We start from the raw sequence: 19,127 nt of genomic DNA, 5'->3' as shown, positions 1-19,127 counted from the left end.
TTGGGGTCCGTCTTAGTGGAATATATAGGGGACAGGCAGTAATACATAGAACCTCAGCCGTTGACTCATGAATATGGGTTCAACTCCAACTCCATATTGCTTTTCTGCAAAATCTTGCATTGCATGATTTCAGAACACACAGAAATTCCTCCCGGCTATTATTCTCTAGTTATGAAACTTTTTCTCCCCAGAACTCCTGGCACCTGCATTCCTCGGCTCACATGGTAGCCGTGCTCTACTCCTTTACCCGAATAGGCTTCTGTGTTGCATGAGCCAGGCTGACCTGGGTCAAGCTGACTTTCCTCAGCTGGGTTCCATGCCTTTCCCTGTCCTTGAAGCCTGCGCAGATACTTAAATCCCAGCCTGAAGGCCTGGTGGTGTCCTATGCTTCAGGCCATCTCAGCAGCCCATACAGAGGAAGTGAGTCACAGCAAGGCAGGCAGCTTGGGGCACTGTGGGTGTGGCCATGCCTGCCCTGAGCACTGGGGGGATGGGTCAGAAAGGTGGTGATCAAAATCTCCTGGTCCAGCTGAGGCAGGGAGTGTGTGTGTGTGTGTGTGTGTGTGTGTGTGTGTGTGTGTGTAGCAGACGTGCGCTTCTGTCCTAAGTATGTTGACAGAACTGGTAGCATCATTCTAATGCTTCCTGAAGCCACTTTCCCTTCTCCATCCACCTTCTCTTTTGTCTGCTGGGGGAGGTACACCCTCTTATCTTTGTTTCTCAGGCCTTGACTATCCAGCTTCTGCCCCCAAACTTCCCCTGCCCACTGCTATCTTAAAAAAAGTTAAACGGTCTTCAGTCCTCTAAGGAATCATGTAAAGTCTTGTGGGGACCTTGAAGAAACTTGGCATCTGGGAAAACTGCTTGAGGAAAGGGCTCAGAAGCTAAAGGAAAGGAACCAAATAGTACAAAGGCGTGAGGAGTTAGAGAGGGATCCGAAGATTAGCTGGAATCGAAGTAGAGACACTGAACCCTTCTGGAAAAGGGTGTGTGGGTATGTAGCAGAGAGGAATCTGGGGAGGACTCTCAGGAAAGGTAGAGGGAACTTTGGATTGGAAGGTGGAGAGAGAGGGTTACAGAGAAGTAAGAAGATGTAAGCAGGGCTAATCAGGGAGGAATTCAGCCCGGGGGGGGGGGGGGGGGAGGAAAACAGGGCTGGAGGACTTGCTGGGAACTGTAAATTCAGGCAGGTTGGGCTAAAAAGGCAGAAGAGGCCCCTGGGGGCTGGTCTGGGGGAAGATGGGCTAGGGGTTGGGCCAATAATTCTCATTTCTCCACTGGTAGGAATGAGTGGGCTGAGGGTCCTGCTGCAGAGAGCAAATGAACAAATAGCTTGGAAATCAGGCGACTTCTGCTTCTCTCTCTCTCCAGAAAGAGCCTTAGGTGAGGGCCAAGTTCTCAACTGGAAATAGGTAGGTCACTCTCCTTCCTGAGACAGCTATCAAAACACCTGAACTTGACTAGATAGACCAGGGAAGAAGCTACGGCAGAGGTTCTAACTGGACAGGATAAAAACAGCAACATTTCATCGAGGTAAAAAACGAAGTTATTTCTACGTGGAGTAAGCGCTAGCTCTCTTTCTAAACGAACCTACAAACACGGCCTAGCCAGCCGCATTATGTCCGTGCTAGGAGTCGAGGTCAGCTTTCTGGGATAAACATGTCACATCTTCCTGAAACGTCGATTTTACCAGACTAAGGGAAAGACATCTTAAAAATATGAACTGGAAGAGGGAAAAACAGTGTAGATGGCAAGCTCAAATACATTTTACAAAACAAAAGTTGAGGGTTGGCTCTTTCAGACTACTACAGCGGGATAGGTGTGCCACTGAGGGTGGGTTTCACGGCTCTTGGGTGGAAACCTGGGTTTTATGGCGGGGATGCAGTGGGGGACCTCGCAGGGGCCGCGGGCTCCGCGCAGGGAAGGGCGATGGAATCACGAGGGTCTGCTGCCTGGGTCGGCCGGAGAGGCGCTCGGCCTGGGCGCCCCGCGCTCGGAAGGGACATCCCCAGGCTTCGCTCGCCCGAGGCCCGGGCGCCTTCCTCCGTCCGCCGCGCAGTGGGGCTCGAGGTGGGAAGTGTGGCAATCGGTCGCGGTCGCGCCGGGGAACCGACCGCAGTGGGGGCGGGCGGGAAGGGCAGGCGCTCGGCCGCTCCTCGCCCGGAAGCCCCGGGCGTCTCGCGGGTCTGTCCCCGAGGGCCACGGAGAGCCCAGAGGGGCCGCCGCCTTCCCTCCTCGGGGGCTTCTCCGGGTGCCGAGGCGACGGTGGGCGCGGGTCCCCGGGCCGGGCAAGGGGCGGCGGCAGGGAGCGGGGGCTGGGCGCGGAGGTCCGGGCCGCGCCGCCCTCCCTCCTCTCCCCTGCCGTCGCCGTCCGCAGGCCCACGCCCAGTCTCCCGGCTCCCGGGCCGCTCGCGGCCTTGCTCTCCCGGGCTGGGCTCGGACGCGGCTCGGCTGGGCTCGGCGGGCGGAGGAGGAAGGAGGGAGGGAGCGGCGGGCGGGCGGGCGGAAGGGGGAGGAGAGGAGCGGGCCGAGCCAGTCCGGAGGGGCCCGGAGCGCGGACGCCAGAGAGACGGAGCAGCGGCTCCCGGCCCGGCCAGCTCCGCGAAGCCGCTGCCGCCGAGTGAGTCGGGACCCCGGCTTGGGAGCCGCGGGCGCTGCGCGCAGGGGTGGGGCGGGGAGCGGCCGCGGAAAAGTTGGGAGAAGTGGGGGCCGCTCCGACGCGGCTCCGCGGAGAGGGCCCGGCTGCGGAGGGCGCGGGGGGCGACAAGGGCAGGGGGCCCGGGGCCCGGGCTCTGGGCGGCCGGGCGGGGGGCCGGCCGCGGGCTCGGGGGCCTGTGCCGGGCGCGCTCATGGCGGCGGGCCTGGGGGAGGGCGGGCCGGAGCGCCTCGCGGGAGCGGCCGGGCCCCCAGCGCCGCCCGAGGGCAGGCTGGCCGGGCGCCTCGGCGTTGTGGGGCGCGCCGCTCGGAGCCCGCAGAAGCGAGCCCTCCTGGCAACAGGTAGGGCTGGGAGGTCGGGGCCCGGGGCCGCTCGCGGAGGGCCCGAGCCACAGGCGCCCCCTTTGTTGGGGAGAAGAGCTTGGTGACCATTTGCGCGAGAGCCTCCGCCTGGCAGTGGGCCCGCGGCGTCGCTCCTGGCCTGCACCGGCCCCGTGGCTGGAGTGGGAGGGCGGGGAGGGTCCTGGGGCTGCTGCTTCGGACCGGCCCACAGTGCCCACTCCGGGAGCGCGGTCAGGGCGTCCATGTGCTTAACGGGAAGCAGGAAGGAGTGGCTCTGAGTGTCTGCCCCGGCCCCCCAAGGCTAAGGCTCCTATACCGTTATGGGGTGTGTGTGTGGCTGGGGTGGGGAGGGGGAAAGCTGCTGGTGAAACTGGTTTTCTGGGCCACAGCTTGTTAATTACCGGCCTGGAGGCTCTCTGGCAAGTAGGTTAATTGCCGGTGTGTGCCATTAATATTGGGCCTCAGCTTGGGGGTTTCTCTCTCCCCAAGCCAGGCTCCTGGCATCAAAACCCGGGCTTAGTTACCTGAGTTGCTGGACCCAGTACTCAGGGTGTTCTGAGGATCCTGAGGAACGGAGTGAGCCCCTCTTCACTGAGAAATGAATCTGGGAAGGCCTCCAACAGGCAGTCACTCCCACATCTGTGTGCTGGAGGGGTCGCTGTCCCATACCAAAGTCCAGGTGACTGGGTCTTAATGTGGGTGGCTGACTGCACTTGTGATGGGGCTCTTAGGGATAAGGACTTGTCTGCAGCCTTGTCCCTCTGGGCCTGGCCCGAATCATAAAGTGACCTGCACAGACTCTCTGTTCTAAAGAGAGAGTTCCTTGTCTCCCTTGGTACCCCACAGCCCGCTCCCTTCACTGGGGCCTCTGGCCAGCTTTCCCCCTCTCCCCCGTCCCTGGCCACTGGCCTGCTGGCCTGCGGATCCTTTACTGTGCTCTTCAGCACTGCCCCCCCGCCCCCCGCCTCTTTAACCTGTTGGCCTCTCCCTGCCCCTGGAGGCTCTAGTCACATGCAGTATTTGGGTGTGTTGGGGCCTCCAGAGGGGCAGCCCAGACAAGCTAAATTTGGGGACCTACACTGCCGCCTGGAGCAATGACACACCTCCTGTTGGCTTCATCCACACTGCCGCCTTCTAGTTCTTGACGTGCGGTTGCTAAAAGAAAGTTTTCAACAAGAAGACTCCTCGGATCCTCCCACTTTTTTTTGTAGTCCCGCAGACTTCAGTGGCAGCTGGGAGCCTGTGGGACCCTGTGTTTGTCAGTCTCTCCTCCTTTGCTGATCCTATTTTCCTTAATTATTTCTTCAAGGTCTGAGGGCCAGCAGGACCCTTTTCACATTGAGTCTGTGAGATCCCTTCCTCACGGACTCAAACTTGTGTCCTCTCAGCATTCTGGGTGTATAAGCCCCCATGGGGACCCGCTGCCCACTTTACATCCATCTCTGAGAGTTTGGGAGGGGTCAGTCAGAAGTGGGGCGAAGGGTGGGGGCTGGGCCGCGCCCTAGTCAAGTTCCTGGTAATCCAATGCCCATGAAATCCCTGCTCTGCTGGCCCCTCTCCAGCCTGTGCCTCAGAGAGTGGCGTCTGTGTCTCTGAGGCAGGTGTGTGTGTGTGTGTGTGTGTGTGTGTGTGTGTGTGAGAGAGAGAGAGAGAGAGACAGGCAAACAGATACACACACTCTGTTGACTCTTCATGTGTGGGGTGAGTAAATTCTGTGATGGGAAAATATCTGTAGGTGTGATTTCTCCATCAGAAAATCAGATATCTACCCCGAGGGCCAACTGGCCAGAAAAGCAGTGTTGTCTCCCTATGCCGAGTTCACATCGCTTCTTCTTGCCCCAGCCTTTTGTATGGGATTCCGTGCTTGGCTTGGTGTGCTGATGAAGCCACCAGGGCTGCCTTGGAGCAGACCTCTTGGTTCTGTGGGGATGTGTAAGCCAGGCTGCTGGGAGCCCCTGTTGTCCTGCCCGCCCTGCCCCCCATGTTGAGTCAGAAGCCCTGACCCTGCTGAATCTGGTGCCTCTCCCTGCTGGGCTAGGCCCTGGGGGTGGGGAGGGGTGGTCAGGGATGGGGTAGCTTTACTCTGCTAATGGAAGTACTGGGCAGCAAGGGAGGGCTGCGGTCACAGAAAGCCTGCAACCCAGGTGTGAGAGAGCCCCCATCAATCTGCATTTCTGAGCTCCCAACACACCATGTTCTCTGGCTGTCCCTGCTTGGGATGGGAAGGGGCTAGGTGTCATCGTGTCTTGGGGTTGAGATAATTGCACTATCATGGTGCTTGCCCTTGGCCACTCTCTGACTCTTTTTCTGCTAACTTCCCCAGCTCCTCACCTTCTTTGTAGGTATAGACTGGGAGAAGACATGCCCGGGCCCCAGGAGCCAGGGAGAGGCCCCACTCACACCCTCTGGGACCCCAGCCAGCCCTCTGAATCTTTAATCCTCAAAATGTCCCTGACCGAGAAACTTCCTGCTAGTTTCCACTGACCAGGGTGGGGATGGGGCCCGATATCCAGGCCTCTCTGTACTTTTGGCTTTAGATCTCAGTGGACGACAAGGTGGGCTCCAAGAGACATGGAAGTCTGGGAAGTCGGGGGTCGCGTGAGATAACTTTCCCCACCTCCAATCTAGCTAAGCTAAAAAGGGGGGAGGAGGAGCCAGAGGCATGCCAGCACATCTAGCCATTCTGCCTTTTCCTTATCTACTAAATTTTCTCTATTTTTTCTCTACGAAAAAAGTGTGTTGTGCACATGGTTGTGTGGGGAAAGTTCCACTGTGGAGAATTATGTTTAATTTTGTTCAGTTCAAAAGGCTTCCATCTCTTTAACTAATTAAATATTTATTCTGGCTAAGGTAGAGGGGGAAGGGGCAGTGCCCTCAGGAGCTGAGGCCTGGAGAGTGTGTGTGTCTGAGTGTTACTGGGGAAGGTGGAGCTGAAGCTCCTTTATTGTCAGTGCTGACCTCTGACTTCATCTAAGAGCAGTGACCAGGAGTGGGGACAAGAGGGTAAAGTCCTTGAGCTGGAATACTGACCCGTGACAGGCTGAGAGGGATTTCGCAAGTGCTTCTGTGGTGGGTGAGGGCGGAGCCATCGGCAGCGCAGGCCCGAGGACCAGCCCCGCTCAGCTGAGATCTGATCAGCCCTCAGCCGGTGGCACCAATTGGTCTCCAGTTCACAATCTCCCCACTTTCTTCCCTCCGGGTGGGAGGAGACCACCTTCCTTCTGTGTCAGCTTTTAGTTCCAAGCCAGCCTGAATACCAGCACGTCTCCTCCCTCCTGAGAGGACGAGGGCTAGGGGGCCCAGAAACTTCTGCCCTTGTTGTCCACTGGCGTGAGTTGCCGAGTCCTAGGACTGCCAGGCATTCTGTTGGTACTGGCATCACCGACTCTGTAGGACCATCCTGCTGCTTCTCTCAGCTCCCAGCAGCTGCTGTTCCCCTTGGAGCCACTGACAATGGCTCTAGAGGATACCTCAAAGGAGGTCTGTACCTCCCTCATTCCAGTATCCAAGTGGCTGCTGGTTGGTCCCTACCTCCCTGTGGACCCTTTCCTTCCAGGGGAAGGAAGGGGGGTGGGGTGGGGGTGGGAAGCAGCAGCTTTTCCCTGAGCTGAGAGGCTTTGTGATAGGTGTTCATCTGCAGACTAGTTACTGTTTTCTGGATGAGCCTCAATGAGCAATAGCTCCTAGTTGCACCACATGTCTTGGTCTTCTGTCTCCATTGTCTCGCCCCCCATCCCTAATTCTTTGCAGCCTTGCCTTCACTTTGTTTCTGAAAAGAGGCTTCAGATAGTTCTTCTGCCTCGTGTGCAGGGATTGGACGGCTCAGCAGGGGGTGCGGATCTGGTGTGGAATAGTTTGATGTTCGCTGATTGTTCTGGAGCTCAGCAGCCTTTAGGGACATAATTTTGCTTTACTCTGTCCTCTTACTTTTCCCTAGGGACCTGCTGCCCAGATGGGTTGTAGGGAAGGAGCAGTGAGGGTTTGCCTTAGCTCTGCAATCTGTTTTTGGGCTTCCTCGGCAAGGAAGCTTCCAGGCGTGGGTTGGCTTGAGGGATGGAGGGGGTAGCTGGAGAGTGGGGGTGGGGGGAGGAGAAGATGCCTCCCACTTTACTCAGATTGCTGGTTACAACGACGAGGACCAGATCCTGCCTGTCCTCCGTGCTGGGGTAGCAAAATGATGGGGAGACCCCGAAGTTCTTAGTTCTAGAGAATTGGGGCTCCTGGGGGTCATCAGCATCATCTTCAGGTGATAAACGGTAAACGTTAGAACTGGAAAGCCACCATATTACAGGCCAGGAAGCTGGTTTGTCCAAGGCCATGTGGCCAGGACCAGACACCAGGGCTTGAGTCTCTGTCCCCTGCTCCTTTGTCACACCATGGAAACTTTCATCTTTCTCTTCCCCCATAGCTGCCCCCTGTGATGCCCTCTGCCTTCCCCCCTCCTCACTCAGGATGCTCCAGACCTTGTATGACTACTTCTGGTGGGAACGGCTGTGGCTGCCCGTGAACTTAACTTGGGCTGACCTAGAAGACCGGGATGGACGTGTCTACGCCAAAGCCTCAGACCTCTATATCACACTACCCCTGGCATTGCTCTTCCTCATCGTTCGATACTTCTTTGAGCTGTGAGCATACCAGCCTTCCCCCATGCCTTCCCGGGCCGCCAGCCAGTTTCTTGCACTTCAAGTTTGTCTGTTGCTGTTTAATTGGTCCCGGACCTTGCTCTTCGGGCTACCCAGATCCCTGCCTACCATGTGCCCCCCACTGAACGCAGCATTGTCTTCCCGAGGGCTCGGCACCCCCAGGCCCTTTCCTTCAATGGTTATTTGTTCTCCCTCTCCACCCGCCTGGTCCCTACTGAACACAGGCAGCTTTGTCATTTTTGGGCAGCCCAAGGAGGCCAAAGAGGGGGTTGTCGGGAAACTGAGGCCCAGGATAAAGTTGCCTGAGCCTGCAATCCTTTCCCCTTCCTGCTTAGGGGCTACCAAGAGGCTGAGGTGCTTTAAAAGAGAGAGACCTTTCTCACTCCTATCCCTTCCTCAGTTACGTGGCTACACCACTGGCTGCCCTCCTGAACGTAAAGGAGAAAACTCGGCTGCGGGCACCACCTAACCCCACCTTGGAGCATTTCTACCTGACCAGTGGCAAGCAGCCCAAACAGGTGTGAGCCGCAGGCCCTGCCCTGGGAGTCGGTGCTGATGGGGAGGGCACGGTTGCGATGCCAGCCCTGGTGGTGAAGAGACGAGAGGGCAGTCTGCTGACCTAGGTTCTTGCTGGGAGGTGGTGGCGGGAGGACGGGGGTGCTGTCGAGTTCCAAAGCTGAACGTGATGGGCTTCTTCACCTCACCCAGGCAGAGGTAGAGCTCTTGTCACGGCAGAGTGGGCTCTCTGGCCGCCAGGTAGAGCGCTGGTTCCGCCGCCGCCGCAACCAGGACCGGCCCAGTCTCCTCAAGAAGTTCCGAGAAGCCAGGTAGGGGAGGCTGGGTGGCAGAGGAAGGTCTGATGTATTGCGGGGAGGGGTGGGCCACGGATGTATGCAGGGAGGAGGTGTGCCTAGTTGAGGAGGTGAATTTGGTTGTTCACGATATTCTTGAGAGGGAGGGTATCTGGGAGCATCTGGGAGTGTTGGGAGGGCTGTGCCACTCTCCCAGCCACTCTCCTAATCCTTTCTGCTTCCTTTTCCAGCTGGAGATTCACCTTTTACCTGATTGCTTTCATTGCTGGCATGGCCGTCATCGTGGATGTGAGTGGGGGCCTCTGGGAGATGCGAGCAGGTTCTCTGTCGAGGTGGTGTGAGGCCAGAGAATGTGGGTCTCTCCTCTTTTAACCTCTCTCCGTCTCTCTGCAGAAACCCTGGTTCTATGACATGAAGAAGGTTTGGGAGGGATATCCCATACAGGTATGAGATGGGGTTCTGGACTCCTTCTCTGGGGTGATTAAGAGAAGCAGGGTGGACAAGACTAGGACATGTACACCCTTGTGAAGAGATGCCATGACAGAAGGCACTGGAGTCATGGTGCTAAACCACCCCGGGCTGGACAAGTGAGATCCTTGGGTCCTGTTGTTCACGGTCCCTTACCTCTTTCTCTCCTCTTTCCCAGAGCACCATCCCTTCCCAGTATTGGTACTACATGATTGAACTTTCTTTCTACTGGTCCCTGCTCTTCAGCATTGCCTCTGATGTCAAGCGAAAGGTGGGTCAGGGAGCTGTGCCATTAAGCCTAGGAGCCAAAACAAAGCCATGGGATGGAGAGCCTCCCCTTTGGTTTCTGGGTATTTGGCTGGAGCCATGGGTTAAGGGGAACTAAGTGGAGGGGAGAGAAGTAGGATTAGAGTAGGGGCTGGGGAGCAGGAAAAAGTCCCCTGGAGCCTGCATCTTTTCTGCAGGATTTCAAGGAACAGATCATCCACCACGTGGCTACCATCATCCTCATCAGCTTCTCCTGGTTTGCCAATTACATCCGAGCAGGGACTCTGATCATGGCTCTGCATGACTCTTCCGACTACCTGCTAGAGGTCAGGCTTCCTGGGCATTTCTTCAAACCTAGAGACTCTGGTGCAGGTTCTCCTGTCCCTCTCCCTTTTTTGGGGGTGGTGGGGGCGGGTTGACATTCCTGGGACCAAGGAGGCGGGGGCACAGAGCCAGTGTATATATGAATGTATGTGGGAGAGTCAGGAGCCCGTGATGATGGACGGGGGCTATCTGTGCAGTCAGCCAAGATGTTTAACTATGCGGGATGGAAAAACACCTGCAACAACATCTTCATCGTCTTCGCCATTGTCTTCATCATCACCCGACTGGTCATCCTGCCCTTCTGGTGAGTAGGCCAGACTATACTCCTGTCCTCAAGGAATCAGGAGTCTTGCTTCTCCCCGCCTCATTTATCTGTCCTCATCCCAACCGTCTCCTTCATGTGTTTATAGTTCTGTCTCCCTTCCCGTTGCAGGATCTTACACTGCACGGTGGTCTACCCGCTGGAGCTCTATCCCGCCTTCTTCGGCTACTACTTCTTCAACTCCATGATGGGGGTGCTACAGCTGCTGCATATCTTCTGGGCCTACCTCATTCTGCGCATGGCCCACAAATTCATAACTGGAAAGGTGAATGCTCTGGAGGCCCTACCACCTTCAACTCCAGAACCAGCCCCAGCTCCCTCGCGTATCAGCAAGCGTCCTGCTAAGAAACTACCGTGGGGCCCCGGGGGCAGCAGGACAAGCCTGCTGAGGCATTCCCTAAGCATTTGAGGACAGCGCGTAACCCTTCTTTTCCCTTTCCACAGCTGGTAGAAGATGAACGCAGCGACCGGGAGGAAACCGAGAGCTCAGAGGGGGAGGAGGCTGTAGCCGGGGGAGGAGCAAAGAGCCGGCCCCTAGCCAATGGCCACCCCGTCCTCAGTAACAACCATCGTAAGAATGACTGAACCATTGTCCCTGCTGCCCCTCAGATTAATGCATAAAGCCAAGGAACTAGCCTGTCCTCCCCAGAGGACCACTTTCAGCCCTGGGGAAGAAAGCAGAAAGCAAGGAGAGAGTTGTTCTATGTCCCAACCCCTGCTTCTTTGTCACCCAGTTGCCTTTAACCAAACTCTAACCAGCCTATCCCCAGGTAGTGGGGAGGTTGGTATATCCTTTATTAGAGGGGGATGGACTTGTTTTCCTCTCTATTTTCTAAGTTGTTCTTTCTATTGCTTTTGAGGCCCTGCCTCAGCTCTGGGGGTGGCAGTTACAACTCACATTCCTTATTCTTCAGAATTTGGCCCTAGCTGTTTGCCTCAGACTCCCTGACCTCCAGAGCCAGGGTCGTGCCTTACTGTCCCATCTGTGGGCCTCATTCTGCCAAAGATGGACCAAGGCTCACCTTTCTAGGCTCCCTAACTTGGGCCAGAAACCAAAGCTGAGCTTTATAACTTTTTTCCCTCCTGAGACACAAATGAATTGAGTATAGGAGGGTACATATGACCCTTACCCTACCTCTGCCAAAAAGGTGGGGGGATAGGGAGGGGGCGGGGCAGTGGCATAATGGGACTGCTCGGATGGTCTACGTGTTATTTCTCTGCCAGCTCTCTGTCATCACAGGTCCAAGATCTTACTGCCTCCTTCCTCTGGCCTCATCCCCTAGGCTAGCTGGTTTGGAATAGAATGGCAACTAGTTCTAATTTTTATTTATTAAACATTCGGTGTTTTGGTTTTAAAGCCAGAATTAAAGCTAGTACCTGGCATTTCAGCAGAGGGACCACTTCAGACCAAAATGTACTGTTAATGGTTTTTTTTTTTTAATTAAAATATATTAAAGATTAAGTAAAACATGGCAATAAGTGTCTGAGACTAGTAGGAACTGAGAAGGGAGATCAACTAAATAAACTAAGGTAGTCTTCCTCATGGTTATGTAATGTTTTCTTTTTAAAATTTCACACGGCAAATAAGAACAGCGAAGGTAGAGAAGGTGTAAGATTAATGACAGCTGCCCCTTGGGAAGGATGGGGTCCCAGAAATACCTCTGTCACCGAAAGACCCAGAACTGGAGTATGGGGGCTGAGGAAGATAAATCAAATCACGCTTTGTTTTAACATCTTGTTAAAAGACGTTCAAGAAACCATACAAATCAAGGGTGGTAGATACACAGCCCTCATTCCGGGAATAAAGTCTGTCAGAAGCATGAACACTTGAACAAACACAGTCTGGGAGGGAGGAGTAACGGGAGGACTGAGGGATGTCAGGCCCAGGTCGGCGTGGCGACCTCTCCTCACCCCTGGCTTTAGGAGGTGGAAGAGGGACCTTGCCTGCTAGCACCACATTGGAAGGGATCTCCGGATCCAGTGCTCCCATTTCTATCTACGAGGAGCTGGGGGGAGAGCTAGACTGGAGACGTGGGGGTCAGAGTTGAACAGTCAGGAAGACCCAGTTCCTGAGGAAAGGATGGCTCAGGAAGGGTTCGGAAAGCTCAGAAGAAGGCTCTCCTCTAGAGAAGACGCCCCCTGCACTCGATGGCCCCGCAGCAGCAGAGCAGCTCCTTGCCTTCCACGCTGCCCACCTCGTAGTTGTAGTCCCAAGTGAGCTCTGTGCCAGCCCGGATCCTCCTGGACGGGACGACAGGGACGGGGTGGCGAAGGCAGCAAGTCACCAAGTGCGAGTGCAGCTGCAGCACGAGGTAGGGGGGGGTGCCCCTCCTCAACCCTGGGCTGCTGCTCTTACCCAATCATCCCCTCCCTGACCCTCTCTTACTTGCTGGCAAAGAAGGCCACCCAGGGGAAGCGAAGATCGTGAGTGTCCACGAAGACATTCTGGACAAACAGGTTGGGGCTGCAGCTATGCTGTGGGTTTAAGGACAGGACCCGTAAGAACTGAGAAAACAGAACCCGGCTTTGTGGGGTGAGCATGAGTTGGACAAAAAATGATGCCATTTGATCCCCCCGTCATAGTGGAGAAGTTCTGAAAGCAACCTACCTCTTTAAGATCCTAGAGATCAAGAATTTCTAACAAGTAAAGGTAGGTTTATGTAGTTGTGTTAGAAGAACTAGAAATCTGAGGACAGTGGGATAATCCAGCATCTACAGGGGAGGTAGAGGGCTCTTACGTTGAGGTAGCGGCCCAGGTTGCCTTCGAGCTTGGCATCAATGATGTAGCAAGACTCTTCCCCATCGTAGAACTGGCGTGTGTTCTTACGAACAGGTGCACTCTCCCCCTTTTCCACGGATGCCATGTTGGTTGATTTAATGGCAATCCCATGGGTTGACTTAAGAGCAAAGCCTCGGGTTGATTTTACCGCCACCTGGCGCTTTGTCGGACCTGGACAGGAAGGAGAACAGGGTTAGGCCCCATCCCACTTCATGACTAGACCTTCTACCCCTATTTCCATCCCACTCATTGCATTGTAGGACTACTGATGAGCTGTGACCCTGAAAGCAAAGATCCGAATGGGCAGTTTTTTCAAGCAGGATTAGATCTGCTGGGTAAAGGAGCTGAGGGAAAGGAGTGGGGAAGTGAAAGGAGAGAGGAAGGGGATGTGTTGAACAACATTAACAGCTGAGCTGGGAATCCTAGAACCCTCCCAGACATGCGTCAACTCTTAAGATCTGAATATTTTCTTTCTTCTTTAGCTTCTTTTAAAAAGTCCCTATCCCAACATTCCTACGATTCCTTGCTACTACCCCCAACATTCTTCCAGACTACCAGACATGTTCTTCTTGTCCTCAAAGTCATCTGCTTCGGAGCCAGAGGAGATGGTCTGGATATCATCGCTATCCACTGCTGTGGCTGAAGTCTGACCAGTGGCGGGCTTCCGGCTGGTCCCACTCTCCCCCTCGCTTTCTGTGCTGCTGGACAATGTTAGGACCTCCTGGGAAACAAGGGTGAGAAGGAAGGGAAGTGAACGGAAAGGACCCACTCGAGTTCTTGCTCTTTCTACAGTTAGGCGAGAAGAGGCTAAGACTACAGCAAGGGAAAGATGAGACGCTGGCTGAAAGAAAAGGAGGCAGGAAGTCAAAGCCAAAGAAACAAGGGATATGCTGGGAATTATCATTAAGGCCCTGACAGGTGAGGCACAGCTGGAGGAAGAGGTCGCTTACGTCAGTGTTGGGCTGAGCAGAGGCCAAGAGTCGTCGGCTCTGATGCATGCTAGTCTTACTAGGTGGGCGGCGAAGTCCTTCAAGCTTCACGGGAGAAGGATTGTAACCGTAATTTCGAGAGCTTTCAGTAACTCTAATGGGAGGGGAAGGAATGAGAGGGGGGTCAGATTATGGGTTTCTTTTATAGGCTTGAAACAAGGCAGATCTGGAAACAGGTCAGAAAGAGAGGCTCTTACATTGCCATCTTGTTTCGGTCATCGGGGTCCTGGAAAAAAGAACAAGTGAAAGGTTAAAATGTTTTCAGTGGTCCTGGGTAACAAATGCAACAATTAAGACTTGATCTCAGGTGACCTCCAAACACACCAGCTTATGAGAAGTGTGCTATCTAGAGAGACTGCCTGCAGCGTGACAGGAACAATCACGTCCTCGTCAGGACACCCCGAGAGGGGGTTTCGAACCCTTTCCAATGACAGGGCAAAAGATGTTCAAAGCAAACATGGTGGAATCTTACAAGGACAAGGGACAGTTTACACCTGTCATGTGCTAAGGTTCACCATCAATAAAAATCTAGAATCAATTGTTTTTTCTCTAAGGATTTATTTGTTTGAGAGAGATGGAGCTAGAGAGTGCAAGCAGGGGCAGGGGGCAGAGGGAGAGCGCGAGAGAATCTCAAGCCGACGTGAGCCCAGCATGGGGCTCAATCATGACCCCGAGATCATGACCTGAGCTGAAATCAAGAGTCAGATGCCCAACTGACTGAGCCACCCAGGTGCCCCTCAATTCTTGGTTTTTAAGTATAACAAAAGATAGCAATGCTATAGATAATTTGAAATCAATGCTGTAAACTTGAAATAACACTTAAAAAAAACCCTTTTAAATAATCCTTATAAATCCTTTACTTTGGAATGAACCAGATACTTCTTCGCCAGGTTGATTTTAAAATAATTTGGTTCTTTAAGCACTAGGAATGTGCTGGGCGGAGGGGGGAGATAATCCGGTTTGCCACAGAACTATGCATCCCGTAAACTACACGTGCGGAGCGAGGGTAAGCCACATTAAGTTGCTACACCAAAGTTACCCAAAAGCCACTGCTCTCCGAGTTTCCTGCCACCACTTACCTCTTTCTTTGCCTGCTTGATGTCTCCCTCATCCTTGAAGCCCGGCCCTGAAGTGGAGGCCTTCTCAGCCTCCCCTCGGCCTCCCCCAGCCCGGCCTTCCCCACCTTCGCTAGTCTTGAAGGATGAACGGCTATCAGAGTCGGCAAAGCCACCATCACTGACACTATTGCAGCTCAACCATGAGGCCACCTTGTTCTTGGGTGTCTCTTCAGAGGAGGGTGGATTGCAGCCACCCACAGGGATCACTGGAGGGACAGGAATATGTGGGGGGCCAAGGTCTGGGGGGCGGGAGTCCTTGGAAGCTGTCTCAGACAGTCCGTTCTCCTTTTGGCCCCGGGTCTGCCGCCGGGTAGCATAGCTGCGCCACACGGAGCTGGTGCTGAAGTCCTCATCTTTACAGAAGTTGTCATCAGAGCTGTCATCATTGGACTCCTCGGGATCCTCTGTACCACTGTTGCCATCTTCCTGGTCTTTCAAGTCCACCCCGCTGCTGTCAGAGGAACAGGGGGCGTCACTCTCATATCCTTCCTTGAAGTTCTCCACGCTCTCGATATGGTCCAGATTGGCAAAGTACTCATCACCCATCTCCAGGCCCTCCTTGTCTGCAAAGTCATCTGTCAGGATCTTGCCTGGGAACGAAGAGGATCAAAGGCCTTCCATGGTTATAAGGATCTTTCAGAAAGTATAGGGGGGTCCTGCCAGCAATACCGAGCCCCCCAGCACACAGTCAAAACACCTCCATTATGGGCTCTCCCGTCTCCTCAGTGTCTTAACTATGAGAAGACAGGCAGCTTTCCTCTAGTTTTAAAGCCTGCCCTTTCTGTCATCCCATCTTCCTCTTTACTTGGTTTCTCAAAAGGGTGTTTGCAGCCATGCTAAAAGCCTCCGGGTGGAGGGACATGGGAGAAAATGACACACTGGACTCTGCTCCCATGTCCCTTGTCTGAAAAATCCTCATGTCCACTTTATCCCTTTTCCTTCTTGTCCTTATAAAGCTCTTTGTCCCCTCCTGGTCCACCTGGACAGGCACATCACTTGTCCTGATCTTTACGGAAGAAAATCCTGGCCTCCTCTTACTCCCAAGTTCACATGTCAAGCATTTTATTCCTCTGTTCAGCTTCTTTCGGATTCAATTCCCCACCGTGTCCTAACCCCAGAGGCAACTCTTTCGTTTCATCACCAACCTGCATAAATACAGACAAAGGAGCCTTTGGCAATGTCATCCAAGCAGCGGATACCCCAGCCCTTGTTCTGCGTCTTGAACAGCTGTAGCCGAACCTGGAGTCCATGCTGCACCAACCGGTTTGTGCACATGTGTGGGTCACATTTGCAGCGTTTGTTACACTCATAAACTCTGGGAGGAGTGACAATAAACTCAATCATAACATGATCACTAGAGCATCCGTTCAGTCCACAGAACGGTTACAATTCGTAAGGTATCAACACTTAGTACACAGTGATCTAAGTGAGTGAATGTACTGCTGTCTATGCCCTTGGATTCATTTGGGAATAGAGCCGAAGGAAATAATTCAGAAGGGGGAAAAGTGACTGATACGGGTTCTTAAAGCACTAGCTAGTAACAGTGAATACCGGAATGCCTGACACCTGGAGAAAAGCGAAGCAAACTGATGTGCATACAGATTAAGATCCATTAAAATAGTACACAGACTACATCAGTTCATAGAAAGAGATATAGAAAATAAAGATACGTGAGAAAAGCAGAAACCAATATAATAGATACTGAAAGAGACTAAAGAGGGGGAATTGGAACAAAAATTCTGGTATAGGGGCCCCTGGGTGGCGCAGTCGTTAAAGCGTCTGCCTTCGGCTCAGGGCGTGATCCTGGCGATCCGGGATCGAGTCCCACATCAGGCTCTTCCGCTGTGAGCCTGCTTCTTCCTCTCCCACTCCCCCTGCTGTGTTCCCTCTCTCGCTGGCTGTCTCTCTGTCACATAAATAAATAAAATCTTTAAAAAAAAAAAAAAATTCTGGTATAGCTGACTTTCCATTCTTTCATTCTGTGAACATTTACTAACCACCAAGAGCTGTTCCACACGTTGGGAAGTCAATAATGGAAAAAGTCATCATCTTTCCTCTCAGGGAGCTCATATTCTAACAAGTTTAAGGAGCTGCACAGATTAACTATTGAAAAAATAAACTATCAAAGTTAGAGAGATCTAGCAAACGGTCATACTGAGAAAACTGTGATCTTTTCAGGTATCAATTTTTCCGCTCCATCTACTTTGTTCAGTGTTGGGATTTCACTTATTTTCCTGACAAGGAAATTTGGGAGACATCTACTTTTGGAAAGATGACACCAGTACAATTAGAGAGCTGACAGTGGTTCTATCTTCTTGGACAAAGATGGTAAAAGCAGCTTCTATTCACTGAACATATACTTTGTGTTTGGCATCATGCCAATACGCGTTATATACATTCTCCATTCTAACCTTGGAGCACCCTATAAGGATTTTTTTTTAACCTTAAGAAACTTGGAAAGTGGGGTGCCCAGCTGGCTCAGTGGGTAGAGCATGTGACTCAACCACAGAGGTCATGAGTTTGAGCCCTACACTGAGTGTAGAGATTACTCAAAAATAAAACAATGAAAACATAACATACACAGAGGAAAGTACACATACATGTCTACAGCTCAAAGAATTTTCAAAAACACACCACGTTAACTAGCACCGTATCAAGAAACAACTTTGTTAGGTCCCTGAAAACCTCAGTGGGGATGGGGAGCATGTGCGTTCAACTCTTCTGTTTACAGCTAATAAAACAAGATCAGCTTAGAATGGATGAAGTCAGAATTTGAACTTAGGTCTAATCACCACTGTATGAAACTTTTCAGAGTAGTTATACTGTATCATTCATTCATTCAACAAAATTTCTTTAAGTAGTTACTATGTGCCAGGCACTGGGCCAGTCAGCTGCTGGTGATACCAGGGTGAGCAAGACAGACAGGTTCCCATCCCCACGGAGCTCACATGCTAACAGAAACAAACAGAACAAACGCAAGGCAGCACATAAATGAAAGTTGCCCCAGATGCTATAAAAACACAAACAGGGTGCTCAATGAGAGCATTAAGGGAGGGAAAATGACCGAGTTTTAGATTGGCCAAGAAAGGTCTCTCTGAGGAGGTGAGATTAAAGCTGAGAGCTCAAGGTTAAAGAAGATAACCAGGCAAAGAACAGTGGACAGATGCCAAGCAGAGGGCACAGCATGTACAAAGGCCCCTGGGGTAGGCTGGCAAACACCGGGCAAACTGGATTCGGTAACTGAAGAATATCAGTGTGGTTAGTACAGTTTTGAAGGGAAAGAGATAGGAGGGGCCAGATAGTACAGTGTCTTGTGACCCAAGATGAAGAGTGGCAGAACGAAATCCAAAGTGCAGTGGGAAGCTATTAAAGTTTGAGGCAGGGAAGTGACGTATTATTTGTGGTTATCTGAAATATTTCTATGAAACATTTCAAACACGAAGAAAGATACAATGAACACTTATCTACTACCTAGCATTAGCAAATCTAAACATTGTTACAAGACTCAGGTTTTATTATAATTAAAACATACATGATACAGCGATGCAGCTAAAGTTAGTGACTGTCTCTCCCTTTGCTTAGTTCTCAATTTGCATTCAGCACAAATTCATCTCCTGACTTCCCTGGTAGCCTCGATCTCTTGTGAAGATCCTCAGACGTACCAGGTTTTCTGCTAAGCCCATTCTCCATACAAGAGCTTCTCCTGTAGCCGGATCCGTGCTGCTCTCACGCGGGCTGTCCCGTCCGGTGCACAGCTGTCAGCCTGGAAGACCCCTTCACTCCACCATCTGTGGGGTTCTCCCTCAATGCTCTTTTGAGCTGGAGCCGCTATTTCCTGCATCAGTATGCCTTCCTCCCTTTTAACTCTTCCCCTTATTCTGGCAAACAATTCCAGTTAACTTTCTTTTTTTCAAGATTTTACTTATTGACTTGAGAGAGAGTACAAGCTGGGGGAACAGCACGGAGAGGGAGAAGCAAGCTCCCTGGGGAGCAGAGAGCCCAACATGGGGCTCAATCCCAGGACCCTGGGATCATGACCTGAGCCGAAGACAGATCTTTTTCCTTTCTGAGAAGGGGACTAATAGACAATTTTGAGGTATTTCATGTCTAAAAAATGTCTTTAGTTTGCTTTAACACTTAAAATTCATGCCTGGGGTTTAGAACTCTAGGTTAGAAATAAGTTTTCCCTTAGAATTCTGAATAGAGTCCTTAATTTCCATCCAGCTTCTAATGTCATTTTGAGAAGGCTGAAGATATTCTGAGTCTTTATTTTTGTGGTCTATTTCTCTTCTCTAGAGGCTCTAGGATTTTTTTTTTTTTTTTGTCTTCAGTGTTCTGTATACACAATGATCACATTTTATTATCAATGTGTGTTAGTGGGGATCTATTTTCATCTGTTATGCTGGGA

General features: G+C 52.4%; 2 protein-coding genes across 8 annotated transcripts in view; one reads left to right on the top strand and one right to left on the bottom strand.

Annotated features, from left to right (window-relative positions):
• Positions 1–978: 978 nt before the first annotated feature.
• Positions 979–11,376, top strand: CERS2 (ceramide synthase 2). Of its 3 annotated transcripts, none has more exons than XM_045790606.2 (11): positions 979–994; positions 7,449–7,622; positions 8,041–8,158; positions 8,349–8,467; positions 8,683–8,740; positions 8,846–8,896; positions 9,099–9,191; positions 9,385–9,513; positions 9,709–9,815; positions 9,945–10,098; positions 10,278–11,376. In XM_045790606.2, exons 2-11 carry the CDS (start codon positions 7,450–7,452, stop codon positions 10,416–10,418), a joined length of 1,143 nt encoding a protein of 380 aa, XP_045646562.1. In that variant the 5' UTR covers positions 979–994; position 7,449; the 3' UTR covers positions 10,419–11,376. The 3 variants fall into 3 exon arrangements, with proteins under 3 accessions (XP_045646562.1, XP_045646559.1, XP_045646560.1); XM_045790603.2 differs by lacking the exon at positions 979–994 and adding an exon at positions 2,470–2,620; XM_045790604.2 differs by lacking the exon at positions 979–994 and adding an exon at positions 2,489–2,620 and having other exon boundaries at positions 7,406–7,622.
• SETDB1 (SET domain bifurcated histone lysine methyltransferase 1) overlaps positions 10,669–19,127 on the bottom strand; it is a 31,674-nt gene continuing 23,215 nt past the window's right edge. For all 5 annotated transcript variants that reach the window (XM_045790600.2, XM_045790599.2, XM_045790598.2 and 2 more), the window contains exons 15-22: positions 15,865–16,034; positions 14,681–15,309; positions 13,799–13,827; positions 13,563–13,695; positions 13,168–13,333; positions 12,572–12,783; positions 12,220–12,308; positions 10,669–12,074 (exon numbers count right to left, since the gene is read on the bottom strand). In XM_045790600.2, the coding sequence (XP_045646556.1) occupies positions 11,957–12,074; positions 12,220–12,308; positions 12,572–12,783; positions 13,168–13,333; positions 13,563–13,695; positions 13,799–13,827; positions 14,681–15,309; positions 15,865–16,034 (1,546 nt within the window). In that variant the 3' untranslated portion in view covers positions 10,669–11,956. The remainder of the gene's footprint in view (positions 12,075–12,219; positions 12,309–12,571; positions 12,784–13,167; positions 13,334–13,562; positions 13,696–13,798; positions 13,828–14,680; positions 15,310–15,864; positions 16,035–19,127) is intronic.

Source organism: Ursus americanus, chromosome 12, assembly GCF_024610735.1.
Source record: "Ursus americanus isolate L20-20 chromosome 12, mUrsAme1.1.p, whole genome shotgun sequence".
NCBI lineage: Eukaryota > Metazoa > Chordata > Mammalia > Carnivora > Ursidae > Ursus > Ursus americanus.
Note: the sequence above shows the minus strand (reverse complement) of the source record. Positions and strands in the feature narration are given on the sequence as shown.